Here is a 27,922-nt window from a genome sequence, read left to right on the forward strand (position 1 = left end):
CACATATAAGGAAGCTTGCGTCTTATAGCTCCCAAAATAATGGAGTAAGCCTGGAGACAGTACATTAGTACTTGAGCTTCAATTCAAGACCCCAACAACACACAAAATGCTTGAGATTGTATAGACCATTTGAGATCTAACATGATCTCCAAAATGGAACCATTCAAAGAAATATCACTACTGATAAGATACGTGTCAAAAATTCATTCATGCATGAATTCGGGTATGGGTCAAATGGTTCAACCCGAATAGTTGATGATGGTTCACATGTTCTAGGAACTCAAAAATGTTTTTGTAGATGTTGTCTTGTATAGAGAATTTTGGACCACTCATATGGACCAATCCATTTGGTTGTTCCATTAAATGTCAGTGTTTCTTTCACAAATGATTATTTATTTTGACTCTTGAGTCCCTTCAGTACCTGAGGGCAGAGGAAGATCAAGGATGGCCATATGTTGGAAGAGGGTTTCTATGAAAATAAATCAAATTAGTGGAAGCAACTCCAAATTGAAGTACGTATCTAACCTAACCTACCCATTACAAGATTTACCATACAGCACTAAGTGGGTTTTCATGATTAATGATAATCACAAACAGTTAATACTATGGGTTTGGTTCCTAATTAGTGCTCAAAATTTATCCATGTTCCCAAACTGAAGCTTTATACATATGGTGGAGAATGATCTCTTATATTAAAATATTAAGTCAGAGAACAGTGAGAAACTTTTTAACCAAAATGATTAATCTGGTACATGGAAAACCCAGAAACGGTTCTTATGAAAAATCCCCTCATGAATTTTAATTTCATCTTAAAAAGCAGGCTATAAAGTAGCTTTAAGAAAAAAACAATAATAGATTAGATATGGATAAGCGTAAGCTAATCTCTGAGTGTTTGCTGCATAAGATCTGAGTTTATTAAGATATGGGTCAAGACTCAAGACCATTGATGATCTCTGTAGCTTTCTTTATCAGAATCAATCTGGAGGACAATCTGGGAATTTCAGAATCCAAATGAGGCTAGCATATGATGCTTAATTATTTGATATTTTAGTTTTAATGGCTAGACCCCCTTTGCAGTGGTCGGTGAGTCACCAATAGAATTATTATTATTTTAAATTAGGGATTGCAATTCTTCACTAATGGTATCAGGAAACAGAAGAAATGGTGACTCTCATATTGCAGCAAAAGGTGTGAATGCTTTGGTTTGGTAGTAGTGTTCCTGAAGATGGAGTAAGCCAAAAATGTGATTGAGATAGTAATTTTATAATGTTAAAAATAATAATAAACAATTCTTCTCAGATTGACTCCAACCAAACCCAATTTGTTTTCATTTCCTGTATTCCATTTCCATGACATTCCCCTCTTCAAAATAATCATATACTCTCTCATGGAAGAAGCCATTATTTGATCTCAATTGATGCCCTCAGGGGAAAGCAGAACTCATGCATGTATATGTAAATGCAGCCATATGATATGATCTAACAGGAAGAGGGGGAGAGAAAGAGAGAGAGAGAGAGTTCTTTATGGCAAGCATTATCTCTATGCTTAAAGTTAAGTAAGTGGGTTGCTCTTCTTTACATGTTATGTATGGCTTCAGACGTACATCAAAACATTATGCCATACACACGCATGAGAGAGAGGTGGGGTCTTCTTAATGTCGGCCCTTTACGAAACTCTAGTTACTGTTACTCCAGTAGCACAAAGTGGGACTAATGACCTCACTCAACCTTTTTCAAGCTATAAACACCTTCCACTCCTCATGCATTCCTCCCTCCCTACTACTTCAGGCTTCATCAAATACTCCTCCAAGCAACTTCAAAACCAAACCAAACCAATTCCACTCCTCTTCCATTCCCCAAACCAAGAACCAATCCCTCTAGTCTTAAAGAACATCAAAATTCAAGGATCAATGGAGCTTTGTGAGGTTGCTGGGCTCCGGTACCTTTCATCTGCAAACGAGACTTACCCAGCTCATTTCACTGCTATGCAGAACATACCTGCATTCCATTTCAGCAGACTCTTAAGACCAACACCAAATTCTCAGATCCCCCCTCCAGTCCAGGAGTTCAATCCACAGTCATCATGTTTCAGCAATAACTCGACTTCTGATGAAGCGGATGAGCAGCAGTTGAGCATCATAGATGAAAGGAAGCAGAGGAGAATGATATCTAATAGAGAATCTGCTCGTAGGTCAAGGATGCGAAAGCAGAAGCACCTGGATGAACTCTGGTCACAAGTTATGCGGCTTCGGAATGAGAACCGTCAGCTCATTGACAAGCTGAATCATGTGTCCGACTGTAACGACCAGGTCCTCCAGGAAAATGCACAGCTAAGAGAGGAAGTTTCTGACCTTCGCCAAATGCTCAACAACCTGCAACTCGATAATTCTTACGCTACGTTGCGGGATCTCGAAGAGATTCCCTGCAACACAGCTCACCTCAGAGCTGAATCTTCAAACCAATCCATCACTAGTTCCATGGATTCGCTTCATTGAGATGGGAGCTGTGTTTTTCTCTTCTGCCTCTCCTTTTCTCTCCTAAAATTTTTCCATATTTTCTTATTACGTATTTAGCTCCTATGTTTTTCTTCTGTCAATCAGTGTATTGGTCTTTTGTCATCTTAAAATCCAAATAATATTAAGAAAAGACCATGCAATAGCAGCTTCAGTATTATCTTTTTTCAATCTAAGCTTGGTTAGTGACACATAAATTTAGACAGAATTTTGGGTGTTCCGACAAAGTTTACTCTCTGCATGTCATTTCTCACCTTTCACCACATAAACATCTGGCTGCTTGTAGAGCAAAGTAAGTGAGTATGACATCTGCACCTGCCCGCCGAAGACACATCAATGACTCCATCATGACTTTCTCTTCATCAATCATTTTGAGAACTGCACCAGCTTTGATCATGGAGTACTCTCCAGAAACCTGGATCAGATGAGAAAAACCAACTTCACTGGAAGGAAAAGCCAAAATTCGGAAAAATGATGTTAAATATGGTACTAAAAAAAGAGATAATGACTCTAGCAGGTGTACCAAAATAGTGAAAGAATTGCATATATTTTTGGAATGAGTGGGTTAATTATCTTTAAAGGAAACATTCTTGTGAAGGGAGGTCAGAGCCTGTACAGTATTTGACAAAACTACACGAGCAGATGGTACTGAAACAAAACTACACGAGCAGACGGTACTGAAGGTGGGGCTGGTTGATGATCAGAAGCAAATGGAAAGTTAGTATAATGCTAGAAAAAGAACTCTCAATCAGGTGTATCAAACAGAAAAAAGCACAACATATTGAGTAGATGGCTCAGTGCATCAAACACAATAACAGGAGTTGAGAGTTGCAGGTGGTGAATGTCAGTCATAAAGTAGTTACCATAAGAAGTAAAAGCAGCTAGAAAATTTATCCATCTAACGTACTTGTACCTCTCCTTGCCTTCCTACGAAGCTTCAATGCTTTGCCCTAACTAGGTTCAGCATGGATCAGTTTTGTTTGTGTATTATTCTTTTGTACTCATTTATGATGCCGGATGTTCCACTATAGTCCAGTTTAATTGTCCATGCCTTCCCCTTCTCCACTTCTTTCTACCATCCACTTAAAAGTGGGAGGTGGCAAACAGTAAAGTTATTCTTCTGTACAAAACTCGGAAAATGAATATGCCACCAACAAAGCTTCATTGCAACCTTCCGTAACTCCACATGAGCATAAATGCCCTACAAGCCAGGTTCTGCAGAGCTAAACTGTTATCTCAGCTATCAACAAATCTGGCATATATCTTACATTGCATTAGTATGAACCTGCAAATATTCTTTTTGTTCATTTTTTCTGTAGCATCCCAGCTTGTGTTCCATGGTGTCCATGATCTTCATACCATGCGACCATGTCTTGTCTACTAGTTTAGTTAGATGTTATCTCTGTTTTTCTAGTCTTCTGACTCTTAGTAGGCTTCCAACTAAGACTTGGTTAGCCTTCTATAGATAAGATGTGGCTACTTGCAATTAATCAATTGAATCTATTACAAAACCTTCTCTCCTCTCTCGGTTCTCTCTATTTCCTCACTTCCTCTCCTCCTTGTCTCTGATCATCTAGGCTTGGATATTATTTCATGATATCAAAGCACACTTGATCAGTTATTCTTCCTTGTCTCCTTTGCTGATCATCTAAGTTCTTAATATTATTTCATGGTATCAGAGCATAGTTGATCAGTTATTCTTTAGTTACCTGGTTTCATTGGCTACCCAAGATTTCCCCCTATCATTTCTATCAATCCCTAGTTATAAAAGTGCAAAAATAGGGGTTTCTTTGAATATGCTACCTACATGGAGGGGGTGCCTGTTACTGAGATTTTATGAAGAATTTATATGCTGGAATTGATCATAAGATCAGTAAATGGTTAAATTTCTCTTTCCCCTTAAGTTTACCTACTATGAGGTAAGGTTGTACCCAGTTTTAGGAATCTATTAGTTTTCTCCAATCTCTTCAACAAAGATTCTGCTTCTGCCAGATGTGTTAGGGGTTGGTATGTCCTGTCGGTAAGACATATCAACCCTCTAACGAGACTGGCCTGGCCCTAGTATTCTGGATTCATTCAGCAGGAAATCCCATGCAACCTTTTTCTCAAGGGTTTTATGGAGATCAAATTTGAAATTAATTTGAATTAGTTTGTCAGATTTCAGTACAGTTCTGGATATTTAATAGGCATTCCATGAAGGTTATTTTTCCCCATTTGGGGCTGATTCAAGCCTCTGATTAGGTGTAACTCTCTAAAAATCAGGGTTGGAATTTCCAGGTTCTGGTTTTTTGTTTCTTGGTTCTAATCCAGCCTTCAGATCATCATCAATTTGTGGGCTTTTGTAGTCCACTAACCCACAATCTTTACCTCTACTTTTAGATCAATCCAGGGAGTTGTTCTGAGCGTTTAAATTGGGGGTATTTTTTTCCCTTTCTCTCTTTTTCTGTTCAGAATTTAAGTATTTGATGTTGAGGCAGACGTTGATTGGTCCTTTCACAACAGTTATATTTAATATCATCATCAGTGGACCTCATTACGACTTCAAGCTTAGTGGTGCATCCAACAATCTTCGTTGGGCACATGCAGTTTGGGTTTATGTCATTGCCGTGTTTCACATGAAATGATAGCTAACATAGTATTAATGTATGCTCGTTTAAGTTTGAAAAAAACTAATTCAAGGAGTCACAAGGCCATAAGGGCGTGTTGAAGAATCCAAAGTGTGCTGTCGCCTTTTACCCAAGAAGGTGCCTTGATGCCTTGGCAATGCCTTCACAACCATGCAAGAACCTCATCTATTGACAGCAGTTCCTTCTTTTACTGAGTAGGTATGGGGTATGCTACCTTCAATAAGCAAGGTAAACAACTCTAGTCCTGCACTCATACAAGAAGGCATATGAGAGTGTCCCAGCTTTTCTAATGGGAGTCAAATAATAACTAGATTTGTGACATGGCTCCATTTGTTCCCAGGTAAAAACTGCATAAAGGGAAATCTTAAAAGGGAAAGAAAAAGCTCAGTTTGTACCCAGGTCAAGATCTTGTACTAAGGTAAATATGGTACAGTTTACAAAATTTAGCTGTTTATTTTTCTTTTGAATGGATTTCACCTAGAAACAACCAGGGTCAGATGAAATACATTGACCTGAATATGTATATATATATATATATATATATATATATATATATATATATATATATATATATATATATATATATATATATATATATATATATATATATATATTGGCATGGTTTTACCTGGAAAAAACCAGAGCCAAATGAAATTATTTTACCTGAAAATCTTCCTGTTTTCCCTCAATAGAAATCGAGCCAATATTTCCTCTTCTAATATAAATGGAAACATCCAAGCCATTTATTTTGAGTTTTTCCATGTTTGCCTTTTCAACTGTTTATTTTATTTTTTTCCTCAAGGGCAATTTTAGTGAAAGAATAAATCTCCCAATAAATATAGAAGGAATTGTTACGGAAGTTACCTTGAAAATATTGAATAACAAACCACTATAGGTAGTTCATGATTTGTCACCAATGTGACAGTTTAACTGCCTCTGAAGTCTGATCAATATCACATCTAACACATTTAACTCACTCCACATCATATCCTCCAGTTATCAAAAGCTAATTTTATAAGCAATTGCCTCAAGGCCAGAAGACCAGCAGATTATTTTGGGGCCCCATAACTTTCACACGATTTCTTTGAAAGACGAAGAACCACTAGTCAATTTGTCCACCAAAATGACAAAAATCAGCTCAAAGTGACAATTTCCTGTGTAAATTTGGCAGTAGGGAAATACGGATCCAGGAAGCCAAAAAAACTATTTGTTGATAGGAGGGCCATGAAGCCAGGGCTTCAGACTAACTTCTGTTATGGGTAATCTTGTAGGTACCACTCATTCATGCTGAATCAGGATCCTTTCAACATGGACATGTGGCACCACATAAAGGGGCTCTGATCCAGGTCTGAACCAATACAAGAACACAATTCTAACCAAAACTCAGGTGAGTTGATTAGGGATTGAATTGGCAAATCCAATTCCTTAGTCTGAGTACTAAGTCCTTTGTCCAAACCTTTCACCATTCAACTCTATTCAAAGCTATACTTCTTGCCAACACATCCATCAATGTCTTTCTCAATAAGTGTCCCAAAATCAATCTAGGCCTCCCCTTACTCTCTCTTGCTCTTTTAGACCCTGAAATCTGAATCATATGACTCCTCCTTATGGGTGCATCCAAAGGTCTCCATTACACAAGCCCATAACACCTCAAATGGCTTTCTCTCAACTACCATGTCTTGGAGTCATACTTCTAGTTTCTTCATTCCTTAGTTTAGCTACCCTAGATTTATCACTCATCCATCTCAACAATCTCATCACTGTTGCACGAATTTTGTTTGTGAAGGATAATTTATGGACAAAAGGGTCACTGAAAAAAATTGATTTGCAAATTCAAATGTCTATGTAAATATCATGAGTGAGATACTTTTTTCTTTTTGATGAATAAATAAATTATTAAAAGGCAAACAAGATAACTACAAGAGAGAGCAGCCTTCAAGCAGGAGGCTGAATAAGAGAACTAAGACCCCAGGAGACAACAATGAGCCTATTCCTTGGGGAATCAACAACTGGGGGATGGAAAGTAGAAATAATTCTTGCAAAAACATCGAAACAGATGGTTTTCCAAAATATCTAGGGAAAGGTATTTGGAGGTCCTTGTCTAAGATTGTGCTCCCACCACAGATGGTGGATAGTGGCACTAAAACTAGCATACCAATCCAATCACAAATGGAGAAACCTGCAAAATCTTCCAAAATCCAAGACCAATCTTAAGCAAAACCAAGAGAACGCCTCGAACGGGGCCAAATGGAAGCAAGGGCTTTATCCCAAAGGGAAAGGGAGAGGGGACAGGTGAAGAAGAGGTGGTCGAGGTCCTTGAACCATTCCAACAAAAGGTGTAGTTTGGGCTAACTGGGATATGGCGGCTAATGAGGAATGATTGGGTGGGGAGGGCAACGTTAAGAACTATCCAAAGGGCGAGAGAGTGGCGGGGAATGTGACCTTTAAACCAGACCAAGGGTGGCCAAGGAACCAAGGGGGAGGATGAGCGCATCAAGTTCCAAGCTAAGGCGGTGGAAATGATTTGGAGTGGGAGGGGAGCCAAACGGTGAGGTCATGAGGGGAGTCAAGCAGAGAGGGAAGGGAATCCCAAACCTGTGTGAGACTGGGGTGGGGGGGAGGAGGACCATGAGCCATCGGTGATAAAATGGGAGAGAGGGGTTGCTTTAGGAATGCGAGTCTCATAAACTGTGCGGGGGCTCAAGATAGTGAAAAAAAAAAACCCATCGGAAGCCACAGATCGTGCTAGAATGAAGTAGAGGAGCCATTGGAGATTTGGATGGAGATGGCGGAAAAGAGCAAGTGGTCTCAAAGGAAGAGCTTCCGCCAAACCCAAGAAGGGTTAGAAGGAATGGCAATAGTCTAAAACGAGTAAGATTTGAGAAGGTAGGAATTGACCCACTTAACCCAAATGGAATCATGCTTGGAAGCGAATTTTTAGATGAGTTGAAGGAGACAGGCTTTACTAACATCTTCAATACGACAAATTCCTAAACCCCCCCCCCCTTCATATTTTGGTCACCAGGTGTTCACCCAATTGATGGGATGAAGGACGTGGGAGGATTCATGGCCCTTCCAAAGGAAAGCACCAAAGAGAGATTCCATGGCAATAATGGAAGATTTGGGAATAGAGAAGATTTCACACCAATAGAGATAGGAGGATTAGAGGACCGATGGAATTAGCACCACCCTACCAGCAAAGGAGAGAAACTTGCCTTTTCAAAGTTGGAGCTTTTTGTAGATATGGTCAAGCATCAGGGTGCAATGGTGGTTAGTGAAACGGCCCGGAATAAGAGGGATGCCAAGATAGGTCACAGGGAAAGAGCCATGCTTAAACCTAGTGAGCTATAGAAGGGTTGAGCACTCTACATCGGAGACACCCGAGAGGAAGAGAGTAGACTTGTCAAGGTTAACTTGAAGGTCAGAAAGGGGATAAAAGAGGGAGAGGCCCGAAAGAATGAAAGAGATGGAGAAGTGCTTAGCTTTGGAGAGAATCATGAGGTCAACTGCAAAAGCTAGGTGTGTGAGCTTGAGAGATTTGCACTTAGGAATAGGAGAGATAAGAAGCTGGTCAGTTTTGGATTGAAGAATCTGGGAAAGGACCTCCAAAGCCAAGGAGAAGAGGTAAGGAGAGAGGGGCAGCCTTGGCGGATACCGACACGAGAAGTTAAATAGCCAGTAGGAGAACCATTGGTTAAAATGGAGAAGTGGGGAGAGGAGATGCAGATCTCAATCCAATGGACAAAAGAAGGCGGCAAGCCCATTGCAAAAAGGACATCACCAATGAAGTCCTAACAAATAGAATCAAAAGCTTTGTGCAGGTCCACCTTCAAGAGGGCAGTCGGGGAATGATTGGCCCTATCCAAGCCTCTAACAATCTCCACATAGAGGAGGATATTGTCCATAATACTACAGCTAGAGATGAAAGCGGATTGATTAGCACTCACAAGTGAAGGCATGACCAACTTTAGCCGCAAGGATCTTAGAGATGAATGTATAGATTAGACATTAATTTATAGAGGAGGTTACAGAGGAAGATGGGATGAAAATCGGAGAGGGAAGAAGCTCTAGGCCTTTTAGGGATGAGGCAGAGGAAAGTTTGGTTGATGGAGGAGAGTTGGGAAGGATTGAGGAAGAAGCTACGGATAGCTTGCATAGGATCAGCCTCAATGAAATCCCAAGGTGCGAGGAGGAAGCCCATACCAAAATCGTCAAGCCTCGAGGCTAGGTTAACCTTATGGGAGTGGATGGCAATCATAATTTCATCAGGGGAAGGGATGGTGCAGAGAGAACCAATGGAGGAGGGGTTAAGAAATTTGTTGAGCAAATCGGGGGGGGGGGGAGAGGGGGGAAGGGCAGGGGGAGAGAGGAGGTCCAAAAAAGGAGACTGTTGGGAAATGCCATGTCAGCATTTGCCACATCAGCCTCCAATCAATTTTGATGATGACAAACACTCTACTAATGACTCCATGTAGATATGTTTTGTCCAGCTCATCACTACAGTGAATCTAGATGCAAAATGACCGGATTAAAGAGTTACCGAAGAATAAAGCTCAAGGCCAACTCAAATCGTCTTAGACAAAGAACCAAAGTCAAGATTAGTATCAAGACCGTTGCTCAAAGTTCAAGCCGAAGATCAAGTCAAAGATCAAGACTTAGGCTGAAATAGGGCTTAGGACACTCTCGCATACACATTCATGTAAATGCATCAATTATATGTAATTCATATTACTAAAGTGACCTAGGACATGTCAGTGAAGTGTACAATGCTTAGGGTTGACCAAAAAGTCCAAAAACCCAAGCCATGTCCCAGCCCCAAAATTGTTCAGAACAGAGCTCAGACGGTTGACCATCTAGTTTAGTACTTCTGCTTCTCAGAAGAACAGAAGGCCAGACGGAATTTCCGTCTGGCAGACGGAATTCCGTCTGGGCTAGTCCAAGGCAGACAGACGACCGTCTGGGCAGACGGCTGACCGTCTGGCCCTGACTTAAAGCATAACGGCTAGTTTTAAACGAATATTCTCAACAGTTGTGTTTCAACGGATAGTTTTGAGACGGTTGACCGTCTGGAGAAAAATCTCGCCAAGATTTTATATCCGTTGGGCAAATGGGGAAGGCACTGAATTGAAGTATATAAAAGCCCAACCACCCCCATTTGAGAATCATCCTTCTCCCCCATCAAGCACATATTCACTCACAAGTGAAAAAGCAAAGTTTTGGTGTTTTATTGCTGTCCTCCCAACTCCGGTTAACTTTGAGGGATATTCCAAAGTTGAAGCTTTCACTGAAGCAAAGTCTGGAGTTATTGAAAATCGCTGAAGTATATTGATTCTTGATTCATTCATTGCATCACTTGCACTCAAAGGGTAAAGGGTTACTCTCCTTTGATAGGTAATATCTAATACTTTTCGTATTGTGAATTGGTTATTCTAATTCTAGTCTAGGTTGATTAGAATTCATCGTATTGGATACTCTTGTCCGTGAACGAAGATTGTATTGGATACTCTTGTCCGTGAACGAAGATTGTAAAGGGTACTCTTGCCCCGAAACGAAGATTGTAAGGGTTTTGATTCTCTACCCACTGTATTGAAAGAGATTCGTTAGTGGAAACACTCTTTTGAAGCTAAGAGAGGAGTGGACGTAGACTCGTAGAGTCGAATCACTATAAATTATGTGTTTGTGATTGCTGTTTTCATTAGATTTTATCTTGAACTGTCAATCTATTTTGAAATTGCAACTAAACCGGAAAATTGTTATAAACCACTAGGGACAACCTAATCACCCCCCCCTCTAGGTTGCACCAATAGAGACAACTTTTGCTTTGATACTAGGAGGGTCAAAAATCCAGGTTCCATTACTAGTGAGGAGGAGAGGGATGGAGTTGTAATTTAGGCGAGCTTTAAGGGAATGATGAAAGTAGGCAATATTTGAGTCCTTGAGCTCAAGCCATTTGATTCTTGCTTTTTGGCGGAGAAAACTTTTCTCTTGGGAGATGAGAGTGGAGAGCTCCAAACTGAGGGCTTGCTCATTTTCTGCCAGGGAAGGATCAAGTGGCTTCTCTTGAAGAAGGGATTACACTCATAAAAGATCGAAACGACATGAGGGAACGCTAGAAAATATGTTACCAAAAGTGGAGGCATTCCATGAGTGAAGGGCTTCTTTAAAGTTCCTCATCCTACGAGCAAAAGCAATGAGGGGGAGAGAGTGGCAGTGGACAGGCTTATCCCAAGCTTCTTTAATTGTGGAAAGAAAAGAGGGATTAGTAGTCCACACATCAAAGAATTTAAAGGGTTTAGAGCTGAAGGAGGGAGAGCTGAAAAGATTGAGGAGGCAGGGGGAGTGGCCCGAGAGACCCAGAAGGAGGAAATTAGTGTAGGCGGCAGGAAAATTAGATAGCCAAGAACCATTGGCAAGAAAGCGGTCAAGTTTGGAGGCAATCCGGGCAAATCCTATCCTACAGTTATGCCACGTAAGGAGGCGGCCAGACCAACGGAGGTCCAGTGAGATTAGCACCATCAACACAAGAATTGAAAGCATCCATTGGGGCAAGGTGCAGGGGCTGCCCACCAACTTGCTCATGCGAGAAGCGAACGACATTGAAATCACCTCCAACACCCCACGGGAGGCCCGCAATAGAAGAGGAGATGGAGAGAAGATCAGCCCAAAGGGGGACACGGTCAGATGCAAGATTGAAACCATAGACAATGGCGAGAAGAACTGGTGAAGAAGAGGAGGGGGAGGAGATATGGAAATGCATAAACTACATATCTGTGGTAACTATAATATTTGGCAGAGAACAATGACAATGAAAATTGAATTCAGAACCTCAAGTAGGAGATATGATTTTCAGAAGATGAAACAATAGAGGTTATGATTGTAATGGAGTTTTTACCTGATAAGCTGCAATTGGCAGAGAGGTATTGTCTCGAAGAAGTCGTATAATATCCAAGTACGGCAGTCCAGGTTTTACCTGTCAAACCAATAAAATTATCTGTTATAAAAGATTTTTCAACAAATAAGTACTAAAGCTCCCAAAAGCAAATATTCACCAGAAGTATATCAGCTCCCTCATCAACATCAGCACAGGCTTCGACCAGAGCTTCTCTGTAGTTTGCGGGATTCATCTGGTAACTTTAGTTTTTCAAGCCAAATGTACAAGCAGTGGTATGTGTTAGCAATAAAAGTGTAAACAGATTCAACAGTGAAAAGAATTTCAGTTCAGTTCAGCTCCATACGTCTTTTTGTCTCCAAAACGGGGATTTGAATCTAAAGCTTCTCGGAATGGACCATAGAATGAACTTGCATACCTGTTAAAAAATAAATGACAATAGCATACAACGAACAACAAATAGTGTCAAATATTGTTCAAAGGCTAGAAATAATGATGGACAAGATGTACGCATTGGTCACATATTTTTTCTTCTTTTTGGGTTAATGAAAAATAAATTAGAGGAAAATAGCAGAATAGTAGAATACAATGCAAAATGTTAGAAGGCGAACCACTGGAAATTCCCAAGTAACTAAAAGAAAACAAGGCTGGGAAAAACGAGAATCAAAAGGATTATACATGGAAAAAAGAAAAAAGAAGGTGGGGATGAAGCCTGTTTCTGATCTCAAAAGAAATGCCGGTGCTCAAAGGTATGAGTCAAGGAGGACCATAGTCTTTTTCTTGTTCCCGCCACACAGGATGAATCTCAGCACCAGTTTACCTAAGGAATCACATGTAGTTTTGCCACAATTTTTTAGGATCCACTTTTATTTTCAAAAAGGGAGACAATAGGACATTACTATGATGGGGTCAACACTTAACGAGGACATCTTTATAAACAGATATAGAGAAGGAACAAGATAAGAAGAGGTGCTTCACATTGTCCAAGGAATCTCGCAAAGACAACCAGGAATCAATAATGTTTTCTTGAAAAGAAAATCTTGGGTTGAAAGGGAAGCAGTCATAGCTCTCCAAATAGTAGAACTGTGCCTACAGAGCTAAACCAAAATAACTTGCACCAGGAACTTTTGGAGCTTTGAACCTAATCAGATTCCAAGCAGCAGGAGAGTTGGGAAGCCATCAACTAAATCAACTCTACCAGTGGGTCTCAATCAGGAGAGAGACAATACCAGATCCATATGAGTTGAGCAGAGACACTAAGACTTCACATACTGTCATGGATAGTAGAGAACTTAGCCATTCTAGCACTGCCAGTTTCAGATGTTAAATTCATTATGCAATCCCCATATCTGGAAGTAACTCACCTAGGATGCCAATTGTCAAGTCATAGGAAAGTATCACAACCACCACGAATATTTTAACAAATGACATCAGCTGCTAGATATCTAGATTTGAGGAACTTCCTCCAAGCCCAAGAGGAGTCAACAGGGCATGAGGTAGTTCAAACCAAGTCCAATTTAACATATCTAGAGTAGACCAAAACCATCCAGATTTCCATTTTACTTACAATTTTCAGATAAGATTAATAATGCCAGCACCATTGGTATGCTTTACCATAAGAACCCTAAGACACCCTCAGCCTTGGAAAGGCAAACTGTTGGCTGATTCATGGAATGAAGAAAATGGGCTTTCTGCCCTTTCTAAAGTACAGAGGACATGATGGTTCAATCATAGAGATGGTAAATGTGAGGAGACCAGAAACGTCAAACACCCAACTGGTAGCTATAGGAATTCTAATGAGTTTGAGACAACCAGCAAACAAGAGAAACTTGCTTTTTTGTAATTGCAGCTCCTAATGAAAAGTATCCAAATTAGGGGAACAATGATGAATAGAGACTACAGAGCTTAGAAGAGATCAAAGGGATATTGAAATAGTAACAGGTAAATGACCCATAGAACAACCCAAGATATCACCTACTTGAGTTCTAATATCATAACAAATGCCTCCATAAAAGGTCACGGATTTGTGAGGATTGATAGAATGACCTGACATGTTCAAAAGATACCTGATGCTTCCTTGATTGCTGTCATTGAAGGGATGTAAATTTTACAAAGAACATTAGGCCATCAATGAAAGCTAGGTGGGTGATCTTCAAAACCTTGCATTTTTTAATTGGCTGGATTTTTTTTTCAACGTATGAATGTGCAGACATTGAGAGAGGCCCTCCATTGCAATAGAGAACAGCAAACGGGAAATTGAACTGCCTTGATGGATACCCACTTAAGAATAAAAAGGATCCCCGAGGAGAACGATTTAAAAGAACAGACTATTAGCCAGATGAAATGTTACAGTCAATCCAATGAAAGAAATTTGAAGGGAAATCCATGCTGTAGAGAATCTGATTGATGTATTACCATCTTTGAGAGTTGACAGCTTATTGATATTAAATTTGAGAATGATATTCCCATCTGAGAGAGTCGAAACCTCTGAAGGCTCCATGACAAAGAAGAATATCATCAGCAATATTTTGACCAAGAATAAAGGCCGCCTGATTATGACTCGCCAAATCATTAGTGACGGTGACCAACTTAAGAGTAGCAATGTTTCTTCTACAAACATACAGTGAGGGTTTGCAAGAGAGATGAAGCAAAAAGATGTGATAAATTCATGACCTCATTTTAGGAACCAAGCAACGATAGTTCGATTTGTGCTTTTGATCCTAAATGGCTGATTGAAGAAACACACTTTTTGGATAAGCTATATTTTATAATTTGAAAATTATATTATTGAAAACATCCAGGCCAAGGGCTTTCTAATACTTGTGAGATTTGAAGCGCTCGGCATCTCCTCCATAGACAGAATGGTGGCAAGAATCCTTTGAAGATCAAGTGGGACTTTCTAAAGGACAACTTCTCAGAGATTTAAAAACATCATTAAGGACAGAAGGACAAAACTGTTTTGAAAAGTGAGTAACAAGCAGTTTTGATCTCCTCAGGGTTAGAGATGATGGACCCATCAGAGCTTTTTTGTCTAAATACGGAATCATCCTCAGATTGACCTCCATTGTACGCCCATCTATTGAGTGTACCAGATCAGAATAGATGCTGATCCAGTGTTAGGCAGCCAACCTGCTTTCTAAAATTCAAATTTAGGCACTCAAAAATGGAAGTTGGCAGCCAACCATTTAATTGGCGTCTGTATTGATATGGCGCACCCACAGGCCACAGCACATGGGCACATGACAGTAGCAGACCCACCGAGGAAGTAGAGGAGCTCAATCCGCCATGCTCAGGTCACATCTGTCTATTAAGATGGTCAAACCGTTCAATTGAAAGATGAAGAATAGACAAGTTGATACTGAAGAAAGTAACTCCACAACTAGATGGACAATAAATTTTTTTTCTCTGTATCAACTTCATTTTAATATACTATATCATTGAAGCCTATTAACTTACTTAAAAAAAAACAAGAGTATGAACATAAAACACAAGAAAATGAACAATGATAGTGGTCAAAGAGAAGAAAATTACTTTGCTGTATATGACATGATAGACACATTTTCAAATCCCTCAGCATCCAGAGCTTGCCGAATGGCTCCTACACGACCATCCATCATGTCACTTGGACTCACAACGTCAGCTCCTGCTCGGGCCTATTCACAGAAGAAGATGATTCAATCAAAACAAGTTTGAAGAATGTTAAACTCAAGAGCATGTAGATACAGTTGCAATTTTATATCGAATTTTCTGAGGTTACCTGTGCAACAGCCTGTTTACATAACTGATGAACTGTTTCATCATTCATTATAACTCCTGCAAGATATTGAGAACATAGCATCTGTCAGTAACCCTGCCCATTAATGCATGACAAACAAAATTTATATTAAAAAGAAAAATTCAGCTCTGGGTTATCCTGCTTTGGCAGCCTAGCACACCATCCAACCTCTGCATCTTCTAGCTTCCAACAAAATCTGGAGTCCTAACAAATTCTAAACTAGAAGAAGACTGATGCAGGACCAGCAGCACTAAAGCATATTTTCGGCTCCAGGGGCATTCTGGTACTTATGGGGCAGAGCTACTCAAGCCAGCAAGGCCTAATTATAATCAGCAAATTTCTAGGAGTCCAGATCTCCTTTTATCTTGTTATTTGAGTTAGTCTATGTTAGGTTAAGTAGCAGTCCAATTTTAAACAGAAGTTCTACTTAAAATAGGAAGTCCTTTTTAGATTTAGTTTTGGAGTTAAGTCCTAGTAGGAGTCTTTCAATAAAGTATATAAAAGCACAGTCTAATGCTTGTGACAAATGAGTTTTGAAGAATAAAATATTGCAGAGAAAGTTACAGCAGAGGTTGAGAGTTCCACTAGGCTTTCTGGAATTCTCCAACATAGGAAGGTCCTACAGTAGCTTGGTTTGGGGTTTTCTTCAGCAATTCTTCATCCCTAACCTCCTAAAATCAGTTAAGTGTTCATCCCTACCTTTTCCCCATCTCCTACCCCCATTGCATCCCCAAATTTCCCCTCCCTCTCTCCTGCAGCATCTCTTCTTTTTCCCCAAACCCTAATGATCCCTATTTCCTAATTTTTTCCACCAACTCCCACCCCTTTGTACAATCATCATCCCCTTACCTCCGCTAGCACTTGACTCCAAGTAGCAGCACTAATCATCTCCAGAAACCCCACAAAGTAAAACCCTAACTTTTCCAAAACCCTAACCCTAGGAATTTGAATCTGAAATTGAACATAACCAGGATCGGCTTTCAGTTCAAGCACCCAAACCCTGTACCCTTTTGGCCGAACCCTGTATACCTACCCTTTCAACCCTAAAACCCTCAAACCATAGAAAACCCTAGCTGCAGGGTTTGGAAACCCTAATTTGTCAGCTATTTCCTTATTAGATCCTAGATATTGGCCCTCATCCCAATGAAGCTACATCAGAGACACACTCACATATGATATTAGTTAGTGTGGAATAGGAGAAACAGACAGGGCAATCAGTCACATACAGTTTTCGTAAGCAACTTAAGGACCAGAACCTGATTCTGTTGTTACCACCAATGCTCAAGATTCTCTAATGGCTGTTAACTAACAGGATCATGGTCTGAAACCAATCTAAATTGGATCTAGTTGGAGCAGACCAGGGTAAATGTAAATTTGATCTGATCTAACCATTGATTTGAAATAGATCTGCTCCTTACTAGTTCTACTACCACAGAAAAACCATATTGAATATGATTATACTATTGATGTTGTTGCATCATTGACATTGGCTGATGAATTACGATACTGTTATGATTGTAAACATATCTTTTTAAGGTTATTGTTTATTTGGTTGACCCTGTAAAAAAATTTTAATAAATTATTTTACCAATGTAAATAGTGACAAATCATATTTTCTCATCATCTGACAAGAACGTCTTTTATTGTTATTCCTTTAGTGGCCTACAAGTAAAGTTTGGATGTGTAGAAAACTAGGTAGAGAGAGAAAAGAGTTTCAATCATATGGAAAAGGAAAAGGAAAAGGTTGATGAGGGGGGAAAAAGGTAGTGAAAAGATGCAGAATTGAAAACCCAGAAAACACTTGGGAGTAATAAAGAGCAGAAAATAGAGTGGATGAATAATTTAGTCAAATGGCCAACAAAAATTATAGAAATATTGTAAAAAAGTGCCAGGAAGGGTTCCATCTCTTCAACTCTTGAGTTCCAGATTCAATTTCCCGTGGTCATAAGGTCAAGATTTGGCTATGGTGGATATGGAGTTTAAGGTTTCTGATGCAGAGCTGCTTCAAGGTTTTGAAACATTCTAATAAACAGCAAAAGAGAGAGTGGGGGAAGAGATGCAAGAGAATACATATCATACTCAACATAATTCCATACTGTGTTCAAATATGGAAATGCCTAGTCTTATCAGTATATCTAACCTCTCTTTAAGTTTCACAGTGTGCAGGATGATTTGTGTTGCATTAGTTCCATGTTGGTCAAGTCCCTAACGAGTTTGGCCTTCCTATGTACAGCAGCAAGTGACATCTCAAGAGGATATCATAACTCCTAAGTTAGTCCCGCCTTGTGGCATTATGATGAACACCCTTATGAGTGATAATTTGGGAGACAATAAGGTCAGGCTTGGAGGATTTCAAGATCACCAATGAGCCATCTTGGGAAATCATACAAGGGAGCTTGAGGAGAAGAACCAAGTAATGTGAGCTTCAATCAAAGATACGCCTCCAAGAGGTAAATTGTTAAATGTTTAGGCTTAATTTGTTTATCTTCTTACAGAGAGAGGTTTGCCATAAGCTTGCACTTATATATTTAACTTCTAGAGGCTTTGCATGGTTCAGTTGTAATATTCAAATTTCCTTGAATGAAGTTTTTTTTTTTTGGATGAATAAATAGTAATATTAAACAAACAACGAACTACAAGGAAGGGCCAAGCGGGAAGGATCAGGGAGAAGGGATGAATTGGGAGTTGAGTCCCTAGGAGACAACAATGCGCATGTTCCTTGGGGAATCAACAACTGGGGGATGAGGGATACAAATGAGTCTAGCCGATACATCAAAATAAATCGCGTTCCAAATCAAATCAAGAGAGCGGGATTTAGAAGTCCAACGCCTTAGATTCCGCTCCCACTAGAGATGATGGATCATAGCACCATAGACAAGCTTACCAACCCGATTGCAAATTGAGGAGCCTGTGAAGTTACTCAAAATCCAAGACTAGTCACGATCAAACCCAAATGAGTAGCGGGAGCGGGGCCAAATGAAAGCAAGGGCTTTTCTCCAGAGTAAGATGGAGAAGGGGCAGGAGAAAAATAAATGCTCAATGTCCTCAGTACCGGTCTAGTAAAGGATACAGTTTGGGTTCGCTGGGATATGGCGAGAGATGAGGAAAGCTTGGGTTGGGAGAGCATGGTTTAGGGCTCTCCAAAGGGTGAACGCATGCTAGGGAATGTGTCTAGGGAACCAGACAAGGGGGGGCCATGGGGGGAAGGGGAAGGGGATCGAACCAGGTTCCAAGCAAAAGCCGAGGTGAAGGATTTTGAGGTTGAGGGGAGCCAAACTTAAGTGTCATGAGTGGAGGGGATGATGGGAGGGAGAGAATTTCAAACTTGTGTGAGACTAGGGCGGGGGGCAGGGGTCGAGGAACCATCGGAGATGAAGTCTGATAAAAGGGAAGACTTGGGGATGCGGGTGTCATAGACAGTGCGAGAGGGAAAAAGAGTGAGGAGAATACCTATCGTGCCACGGATCTAGCCAAAACTTAGTGGAGAGGCCGAGGAAATATGAGTGGTGGTGACAAGGAGAGCTGAGAGAAGGAGTTTCCTCCAGATCCAGGAAGGATTGGAAGGGATAGAGGCAGTCCAGAAAGAGTCCGATTTGAGAAGGTAAAACTAGACCCAAATGGAATCTTGTTTAGAAACAATTTTCCAGATGAGACGAATCAAAGCAGCGGAATTGACATCATGGATCCTACAGATTCCTAAGCCCCCCTCAGTTTTAGGCCGACAAATGTTGGACCAACTAATGGGGCAGAGGAATTGTGAGGATTCTTGGCCTTTCCAAAGAAAGGCACAGAAGATGGACTCCATCGACAACAAGATAGACTTGAGAAGGGGGAAAATGCCACACCAGTAGAGGTATGAGGATTGGAGGACAGACCGAATGAGCTCAACACGACCGACAAAGGAGAGAAGCTGACTTTTCCAGAGTTGGAGGCTTTTCCGAATGTGATCAAGCATGGGAGAGTAGTGGTGGCGAGAGAGCCTACCAAGGATAAGGGGAAGACCAAGATAGACAACAGCGAAAGAGCCAGGCTTGAATCCGGAGAGATTTAGGAGATTGGAACGCAGAGTATCAGAGACTCCAGAGAGGAAAATGGTAGATTTTTCGAGGTTGATTTTGAGATCCGAGATGGACTCGAAGAAATTGAGGGCAGCTAAGATAGAAGAGATGGAGCTATGATCGGCTTTGGAGAAGATCATGAGATCATCGGCAAAGGCGAGATGAGTGAGATTGAGGGATTTACATTTGGGAATAGGAGAGATCAAGAGTTGATCCGTCTTGGATTGAAGGATGCGGGAAAGGACCTCTAGAGCAAGGGAAAAGAAGTAAGGGGAAAGAGGACATCCTTGACGAATCCCAACTCGAGAGGGGGAAAAACCAGCCGGAGAACCATTGGTGATAATGGAGAAGGTAGGAGTGGAAATGCAGACCTCGACCCAATGGATAAAGGAAGGAGGGAACCTCATGGCAGAAAGAATATCACTGATAAAATCCCAAAGAATGGAGTTGAAAGCTTTATGGAGGTCCACTTTGAGGAGAGCAGCAGGGGAATGAGATGATCTCTCGAAACCCTTGACTATCTCTGCACAAAGAAGAATATTATCCGCAATGCTACGACCAGAAATGAACGCAGTTTGATTGGCACTAACCAGGTTAGGCATAACCTTCTTGAGCCGATTCGCAAGGATTTTAGAAATAAATTTATAGAGGAGGTTACAGAGGGATATAGGACGAAAATCAGAAAGAGAGGAGGCTCCTGCCTTCTTGGGAATGAGACAAAGAAAAGTTTGGTTAATGGAAGAGAGTTGAGAAGGATTAAGAAAGAAGCTCTGAACAGCATGAATCAGATCTCCCTCGTTAATATCCCAAGCACCAGAGAAAAAACCCATACTAAACCTGTCCGGGCCAGGAGCCCGATTAGATTTGTGGGAACGGATGGCCTGAAGAATCTCATTATGGGAAGGGATAGAGTAGAGATAGGAGAGAGAAAGGGGATCAATGAATTTATTGATAAGGTCGGGGGGGGAGAGGGGGCCAACTCGGGAGGAAAGAAGGAGAGAGAAGAATTGAAAAGAAAGAAACAACTTCAACTTTGATTCCAAGAGGGTCGGAGATCAAAGTACCGTTGCGTGAGAGGAGGACATGAATGGAGTTATGATTTTGGCGAGCTTTGAGGGAGCGATGGAAGAAAGCAGTATTGGAATCCCCAAGATGGAGCCATTTGATTCTTGTTTTTTTACGGAGGAAACTTTCTTCGAGAGAAATGAGAGATGATAATTCAGAAGAGAAGTTTTTCTCAGATTCTGCCAACGAGGGATTGAGAGGGTCAGATTGGAGGAGAGATTGGGTTCTCAGGAGATTGGATCAGCTTACAGAGACCCTAGAGGAAATGTTTCCGAAAGTAGAAGAGTTTCAGAGCCAAAGAGATTCCTTAGTGTTCCTAAGCCGACAGGCGAATGCGATGAGGGGTAGAGAGTGGCAATGGACAAGCTTATCCCAAGCCCCTTTGACAGTGGAGAGGAAATCAGGATTAGAAGACCACATATCAAAGAATTTAAAGGGCTTAGGGCCATAAGAGGAGGGAGGGGTAAGATGGACAAGGCAAGGGGAGTGGTCAGATAGGCTAGGAGAAGAGAAAGAGGCATGGGAGATAGGGAAATTGGAGAGCCAAGAATGATTAACGAGGAAGCGGTCAAGCTTAGAAGCGATTCTATCCTCACCAATATGGCGATTGTGCCACGAAAGAGAGTGGCCCGGCCAACGGAGATCGGTGAGACTAGAATCATCGATACAAGAGTTAAAGTCCTCAACAACGACAGGATTGGGAGAACAGCCTCCGACTTGCTCATGGGAAAACTTGACAATATTAAAATCCCCTCCTACACCCCAAGGAAGACTCTCACAAGAAGGAGAAAGAGAATGAATAGAATCCCATAAAGGAACACGCTCAGAGGCTCTATTGAAACCATAGACAATGGTGATAAAGAAGATCGGAGGAGCATTAGGCAAAGAGACCGAAAGATGAATGAATTGGGAGGAGGAATCAATGAGGAAGAGATTGATCGAGCCGAATCCCCAGAGAATCCAGATTCGACCATTTAGGAAATGGGAGTAATTGGAAAGAAAGGACCAATTGGGGGATAAGAATTGGGCAATCCGATGGGAGTTATCCTGCTTAACATGGGTCTCAAAAAGGGCACAAAGGGGGGCCTTTAGAATTCAAGAGGAATTTCTTAACCTCCCCTTGCTTAGCAATAGAATTTAGGCCTCTTACATTCCAAATAATAAAATTAGACAAAAAAACAATTGGGGGGGGGGGGGGATGGAAAAAAACTAGCAACTAATGTTGTTGGGGTTATAAGGGGCAATGCTAAGGGAGGGGTAGTTGGGGATAGCCTCACACAAAGGGGAAGGGGTTCCAAAAATGTTTGGATCAATGGAAGAAGTTGAAAGGAGGATTGAAGGTTTGGTGGACGGAGACGAGGGTTGGGATGAGGTTGACAGGTTAGACGGTTCAAAGGCTTGGGCTTGGGCAGATTCAAAAGGTTTAAAGGATTTAGAGAATGGTTAACATTGCATTTGGGCGGAACCAAGGACATGGGCTTGGAAATGTTCCTTGAGGAACTGGGCCAATGAGGGGAGTTTTTGAAGCAAGTGGGCCTAGCCAAAATATGGGCCTGGGACCCAAGAGAAGGAGAAGGAGTTGTCTTCATGGGCTTGGGCCGAGAAGAAGAAGTCGATGGGTTTTTGGAGAAAGATAATGGAAGCTAACGACGACTTGGAAGGTGAGAAGTGGGACCCAACTGGAGGAGAGAGGGGGTCGGTAAAATGGGATTGGAGATAGCATGAGAGATGGGTAAAGGGTTCTTCGAAACAGAGTTAGGGGAAACGCCGGGTTCACAGTTTTGCAGGTTATTAGGTTTATTAGTACTCGAGCCAGCACCATTTGGGTAAAATAGAGATATGAGTTCAAAGGAGCAAGTGCTAGTTACCTCAAATGGCCGGGCGGCAGCTCTAGGGCCGACAACATCAGTCGCGGGAGCAGAAATCTCAGGGAAGATGACTTCTTCATCGTTAGAGGAGCTGACAGGTTGAACAGAGTTGTCACCATCCGAGGTATTGGGGATCGAATCAAACCGCAGAGGAGCAGGAAGCATAGCAGCGGCTTTGTTTCTTCTTCTTCGGCAAAGGTAGGTATTCGCTGACGGAGGAGCAGATCTGGCGACCTTCACTGGGATCGAAGGCGGGACAGAAATATAAATTTTCTCCAGCACATCGATTGTATTTTTCTTAGAGGGAACATCAACTGAATTTCTGATATCACATGGAGACATAACTTCAACAAGGTTCAAGCACGATAATTCAACTGATGGGAGACAGTTTTTAGCAGATCGAGCAACAATAGAGTCATCTGGAGACGCTTGTTGGAGGGAAGCGAATGAACAATCTTTCAAGTCGTGACCGAATAAGGAGCAGAGTGCACAATGGGAAGGGATCCAATCGTAGACAATGACTTGGTTATATTTTAGACCCAAGTCATCGGCGATGGTGACGAGCGACAAGAGATCCTTGGATGCAAAGAAATCTACGCAAATTCTGGCGTAAGAAAGAGGAGACATGTTGAGGGTCCTCGCATCCATTCGAATAGGTTTTCCAAGAGCAGAGCCAATACGGCTCAAGCAGTCTGAGTTCTAGAACTCGAGCGGGAGACCAGGCAAATTGATCCATAGGGGAAGAGAATTGAAGTCAACCCTGCAGAGAGGAAGCGAGGGAGTCCATGGTTTGAGGAACAATGGAGATTCTCCCACAAACCAAGGAGTCCCTTCAAGAGCACGAGAACAACAGTCAGGAGAATCAAACTTGAACAAGAAGATTCCGGCATCAAAGAGGTGAATGTCCAGTAAACCTTGAGCTTTCCATTGTTTTGTAAGAGAAGATTTTATGATTCCAAGGGGGGGGGAGGGCCAAGGAACTGGTCGAGAACAGAGGAGTTCCAACGGCGAATTCCACAGGCAGTAGAGTCAGAGGGACAATGAGCTGAAGGGTTGGGGCCGACGGAGATGGGAGGGATGTAGGACAGGTCAAGATTAGAACTGATAGATGGCTGGTGGTTGAAGAGGGAATTCCAAGGTTTGTCGGGGGAAATGGAGGGAGGTTGGCTCGGTGGGAGGGGGGCATCAGAAGAGGGGTTGAGGGAAGTCATGGGAGAATGAGGATGAAGGGGTTACCGGAGGGGACAGGGGTAGCCAAAGACGATCATAGTTCCAAGAGACAAACTGGTGGAATATATGATCAAATACCCCTTAAATATTGGTATTAGGATGGGCAATACTTTGTGTCCTTGAATGAAGTTTGTAAAGGTTAGAAGAGAAATTTATAACAACCACATCTGGTGCACACGTGAAAAACATGGATTTGATTGCTACCCATTGGGTTGGTTGTTAACCCAAAAAATAACAAGCAGTTAGATTGTGAGCCAAATAAAACTACCTAGTAAGAGTTTGATTCCTACCCACTGAAGCAACTGAGCTAATGGAAAAGAAAAGAGCCCGCAATTGAGAATAGGACTAATGGCTTGTCAACATGATAGTGGCAAGTATTCTATTTACAGCTTGAGGATATTAATATGTGCATAATGAACCTAGACACTGATTTATCAGGTCAAATTACACACGCTAACAAATGAGATACCCTAAGAATATCCCAGGTTACAGCACTCACCCTCAAGTTGGCGCATAATTATCGAACATGCCCAAATTGTACTACCAAGCTTACTAATGAAAGTATCAGCCAATTGGACTGAACATGCGAGTGCCTACAGGAGAGAAAAACTCCTTTTTCTGGTAAGACTTCAAATATCTCAAGATTCTATATGTGGTCTCCAGGTGAGTTGAATGGGAACCATGCATATACTAACTGAAAACACTAACAACAAAAGCCATGTCAAGCCATGTGGGACAAATATATCAGTCTTCAAACCAACCTCTGATATCTGCCCTTATGAACTGGGTTCCCCCCCCCCCCCCTCCCAAAAAAAAAAAACTTCAGATGAGTATAAGACTCTAGTGGAGTATCTGGAGTCTTATGTCCCTGATCTCCTGAATCTGATAGGAGATGGAGAGTTTACTTCCACTGACAGATTAAGAGTACATTAAGCTAGATAAGCAAATTCAATTCCAATGAAATATTGCAGCTTCCAGTCCTTGATTTCGAATTCTAGCCCCAAATAGGTCTTTGGTCAAGATATTTCATCAACATCACTTCTTTTGATAACAAAGTCATCTACATACACAATCAAGACTGTGATATGTCAATCTCTCTTCTTGATAAACAAAGTGTCATCAGTGTTATAGTGCATTATTACTAGACATATAAACATCCTTTCTAGGATCATTATGCACAAAAGGGATACTCAGCTTTTTGGTCATTATGCCCATTTTGCTTTCATGGCCCAATATCTATGCATCTTCTACCCTGTACCTGGCCCATCATATTTGCAGTTCTGGTCATGTTAGGGTTGAGTCAGAACCCTCATGTTCAGGGCTGTCTTAAACGATGCCTAAGTACACTGATTAGAAACTAATTTGTTTACTAATAAATAGCTACAAGATAATCATGCAATATTGTGGTTATTCATTATAAAAATAAAAAAAACAAACAAATAAAGAGTGATCTCTTAATACTTGAAAGTATAAATCCAAATAAGTTCAGAGGCTGACATTTAATAACCAAGGTACATGAAGAAATTCAGAGGGAAGAATTTTGAGAATTCATCTCACCGTCTTCTCGAACAATGCCATCATGTCCATCAGAGGAATAAGGATCCAACGCAACATCAGTGTAAATGACCTAAAGAAAGACATTGATACACTTATCTCATAGCAGCCAAAAAATCCACACCAAGAACCAAAGCACAAAAGGTTGGGCATAAGCATTTACTTACAATATCAGGGTACTTGTCTTTGAGAAGCCGTATTGCTCGAGGCACTAGGCCATTGTCATTGTATGCTTCATCCCCAGTGGGGGACTTGGTGACACAGAAAAAATGTCCACCATCATTTATGTTGTTGGGAAAATATACATAAGACAGATAGATGAGTAACTAGATAAATAAATGAATATATAGAAACCTTTAGAGCTTCTGGGACTTTGGGGAAAAGAACAATACTATTGATACCAACATCCCTGGCCTTGTAAACCTGCAATAAGCATATTCTTACTTATTCATGGTTTAGCAGTCCCAGAGAATGGACAATAGGGAAGAGGGAGAAACAAAAAGCATCACAACCATCATGCTGCATAAATATAATAACAAAATTTGTAGGCAAACTTCGAGTTACTTGTGGTATAGCAAATTCAACAAAATGCAAGACATAATGACAAAATAGTAGATATCTCCATGTTCAAAGCACATCAACCCACCCATCAACCCATAGGATCCCAATATTCTACACATCTATTCTAAGCTAAACTACTTGATCTTAGAAACTATAAAGGTAAAACATACAGAAACAGAACTATTTCAGTGGCTTTACTAAGAGATGATGGTCTACAGTACTGCTGTATAGTAGTACAGTTGGATACAGTCTAAGTTTTTCTTTATAGCGCAGAGAAAACAATGGGGAGTGAAAGAAAAAAAAGATGAGTACTGATAACTTATTGCTTCATTAGAACTGCCATAAGTTTTAGTCACCTCTTCTACAAGTCCATGTCTCCATCCCAGCCTATAACATCCAGGCATAGCTCCAATTGGGTTGTCCTCTTCACCTGATATTTTTGCATGATTAGACAGGCAAAAGTATGAAAACCTGAATATGCAAATATAATATGAAAGAAACTACAAACAATCATCTGAGTTAAGAAAAGAAGTAAATGAAGATCAAAAGCATTTATCACTACGAACCTTCATGAATGAAAAGTGGATATACAAAATTTGCAGGAGATATAGATGTCTCCTGGAAAGCTGATCTCATTGCAGATGACTTCCGATTGCGACGAGGACGCCTACTGAGTGGCTGAAAAATACCACTTCTATTTTAGAATAGTAATATTAAAACATAATTTTACATATAAAAGTAAATCCGTCCATCATTCAGCAGGCAAAGATACCAAAAATTTATCTACAAAGTAATTCAAGAAGAAGCTGTTGTTTGAGGGTTTAATAAGGTCCTTCTAACTTATTAACTCCATGAAGAATTTATGATTTATACCATCCAAATAATACAAGTAGCAGTTAATGTATAAAAAAATAATAAAAAATGAAAAAAGGCATACTAGTGAAGATATAGCAGGAGTTCCAGCTGGTGCAGCAGCTTTAGGAGGAACGGGTGGTGCTTCAGGAACATTTCCAGCCACAACTGTAGCTTCACATTCCTCATCAGTTAATCCCAACTTTTTCGGTGACTGTTCTCGCTCTTCGCTTGCTCTGATTACAAACACAGACTGGTTTCTTGTCTTAGTTGCTCGCCCAGCATTAATAAACTTGGCATTGGTTGAGGATCTTAAGCCAACATAGTTTCGAACATTCAACGGTCTAACTATTCCAACATCCTTTGTAGAAATGGAGAAAGCGTAAGCCATGGCTTCAATCTAACACCTTATTCAATAAGCGTCTGCAATGAAGCATTTCGAGCGTCAGCAAACCCAAGCAAAGAAATCTAAATTATCTTGGTTTGATAACAAAAACTTTCATCAGAATGCAGTGGGGGGGAAAATTCAATTGAAGCTAATAATCAGAAAGGAGCAGGAGACCCAAATTTTGATGAGATGGGTAGGCTTGAAAAAAAAGCTGAAATTCCAACAAGATATTGGAATCTCAGAAACGAACCCATTTGAAGTTGAAATCGATCGCTTCAAGGGAATTAGATGGGTGCCCAGTTGACGTGAACAAAGAGATTATAGCAACCGAACACAATACTTTCGAAAGCGTAAAGGCAGATGAGTCATGAATCTTACCCGTGAGACACTGAGGCAAGAGAGACCAACCACCAAGGTACAACTTAAGCTGAAAGCGAGGCGGGAGGCCTTATCTAATAGATAATCAAAGTTTGGATGATTTGGATCTATTAACACAAGGGCATCTACCTGACCACCAACCACATAGGTATTCGTTGTCTCATC

At 40.9% G+C, this 27,922-nt stretch overlaps 2 protein-coding genes across 4 annotated transcripts; one reads left to right on the plus strand and one right to left on the minus strand.

The window, feature by feature from the left end:
• Positions 1-1,787: 1,787 nt before the first annotated feature.
• LOC149025706 (basic leucine zipper 43-like) lies at positions 1,788-2,501 on the plus strand. The gene has a single exon (XM_089145915.1). It carries the CDS (start codon positions 1,910-1,912, stop codon positions 2,492-2,494), a length of 585 nt encoding a protein of 194 aa, XP_089002041.1. The 5' UTR covers positions 1,788-1,909; the 3' UTR covers positions 2,495-2,501.
• A 130-nt stretch (positions 2,502-2,631) lies between these two features.
• On the minus strand, positions 2,632-27,921 carry LOC149025707 (delta-aminolevulinic acid dehydratase, chloroplastic-like). 3 transcript variants are annotated; one of them, XM_089145912.1, is made up of 13 exons: positions 27,758-27,921; positions 27,077-27,414; positions 26,706-26,817; positions 26,496-26,569; positions 25,933-26,001; positions 25,746-25,829; positions 25,582-25,651; positions 15,786-15,841; positions 15,560-15,681; positions 12,375-12,446; positions 12,189-12,270; positions 12,032-12,109; positions 2,632-2,927 (listed from the first exon to the last, which is right to left on the minus strand). In XM_089145912.1, the coding sequence occupies exons 2-13, from the start codon at positions 27,380-27,382 to the stop codon at positions 2,763-2,765; spliced, it is 1,290 nt and encodes a 429-aa protein (XP_089002038.1). In that variant the 5' UTR covers positions 27,383-27,414; positions 27,758-27,921; the 3' UTR covers positions 2,632-2,762. The 3 variants fall into 3 exon arrangements, with proteins under 3 accessions (XP_089002038.1, XP_089002039.1, XP_089002040.1); XM_089145913.1 differs by lacking the exon at positions 27,758-27,921 and adding an exon at positions 27,630-27,749; XM_089145914.1 differs by lacking the exon at positions 2,632-2,927 and adding an exon at positions 2,934-2,955.
• Between the last annotated feature and the right edge of the window lies 1 nt (position 27,922).

This window comes from Hakea prostrata, chromosome 2 (genome assembly GCF_041222555.1).
Source record: "Hakea prostrata isolate BN-2017 chromosome 2, UWA_Hpros_2, whole genome shotgun sequence".
Lineage (NCBI taxonomy): Eukaryota > Viridiplantae > Streptophyta > Magnoliopsida > Proteales > Proteaceae > Hakea > Hakea prostrata.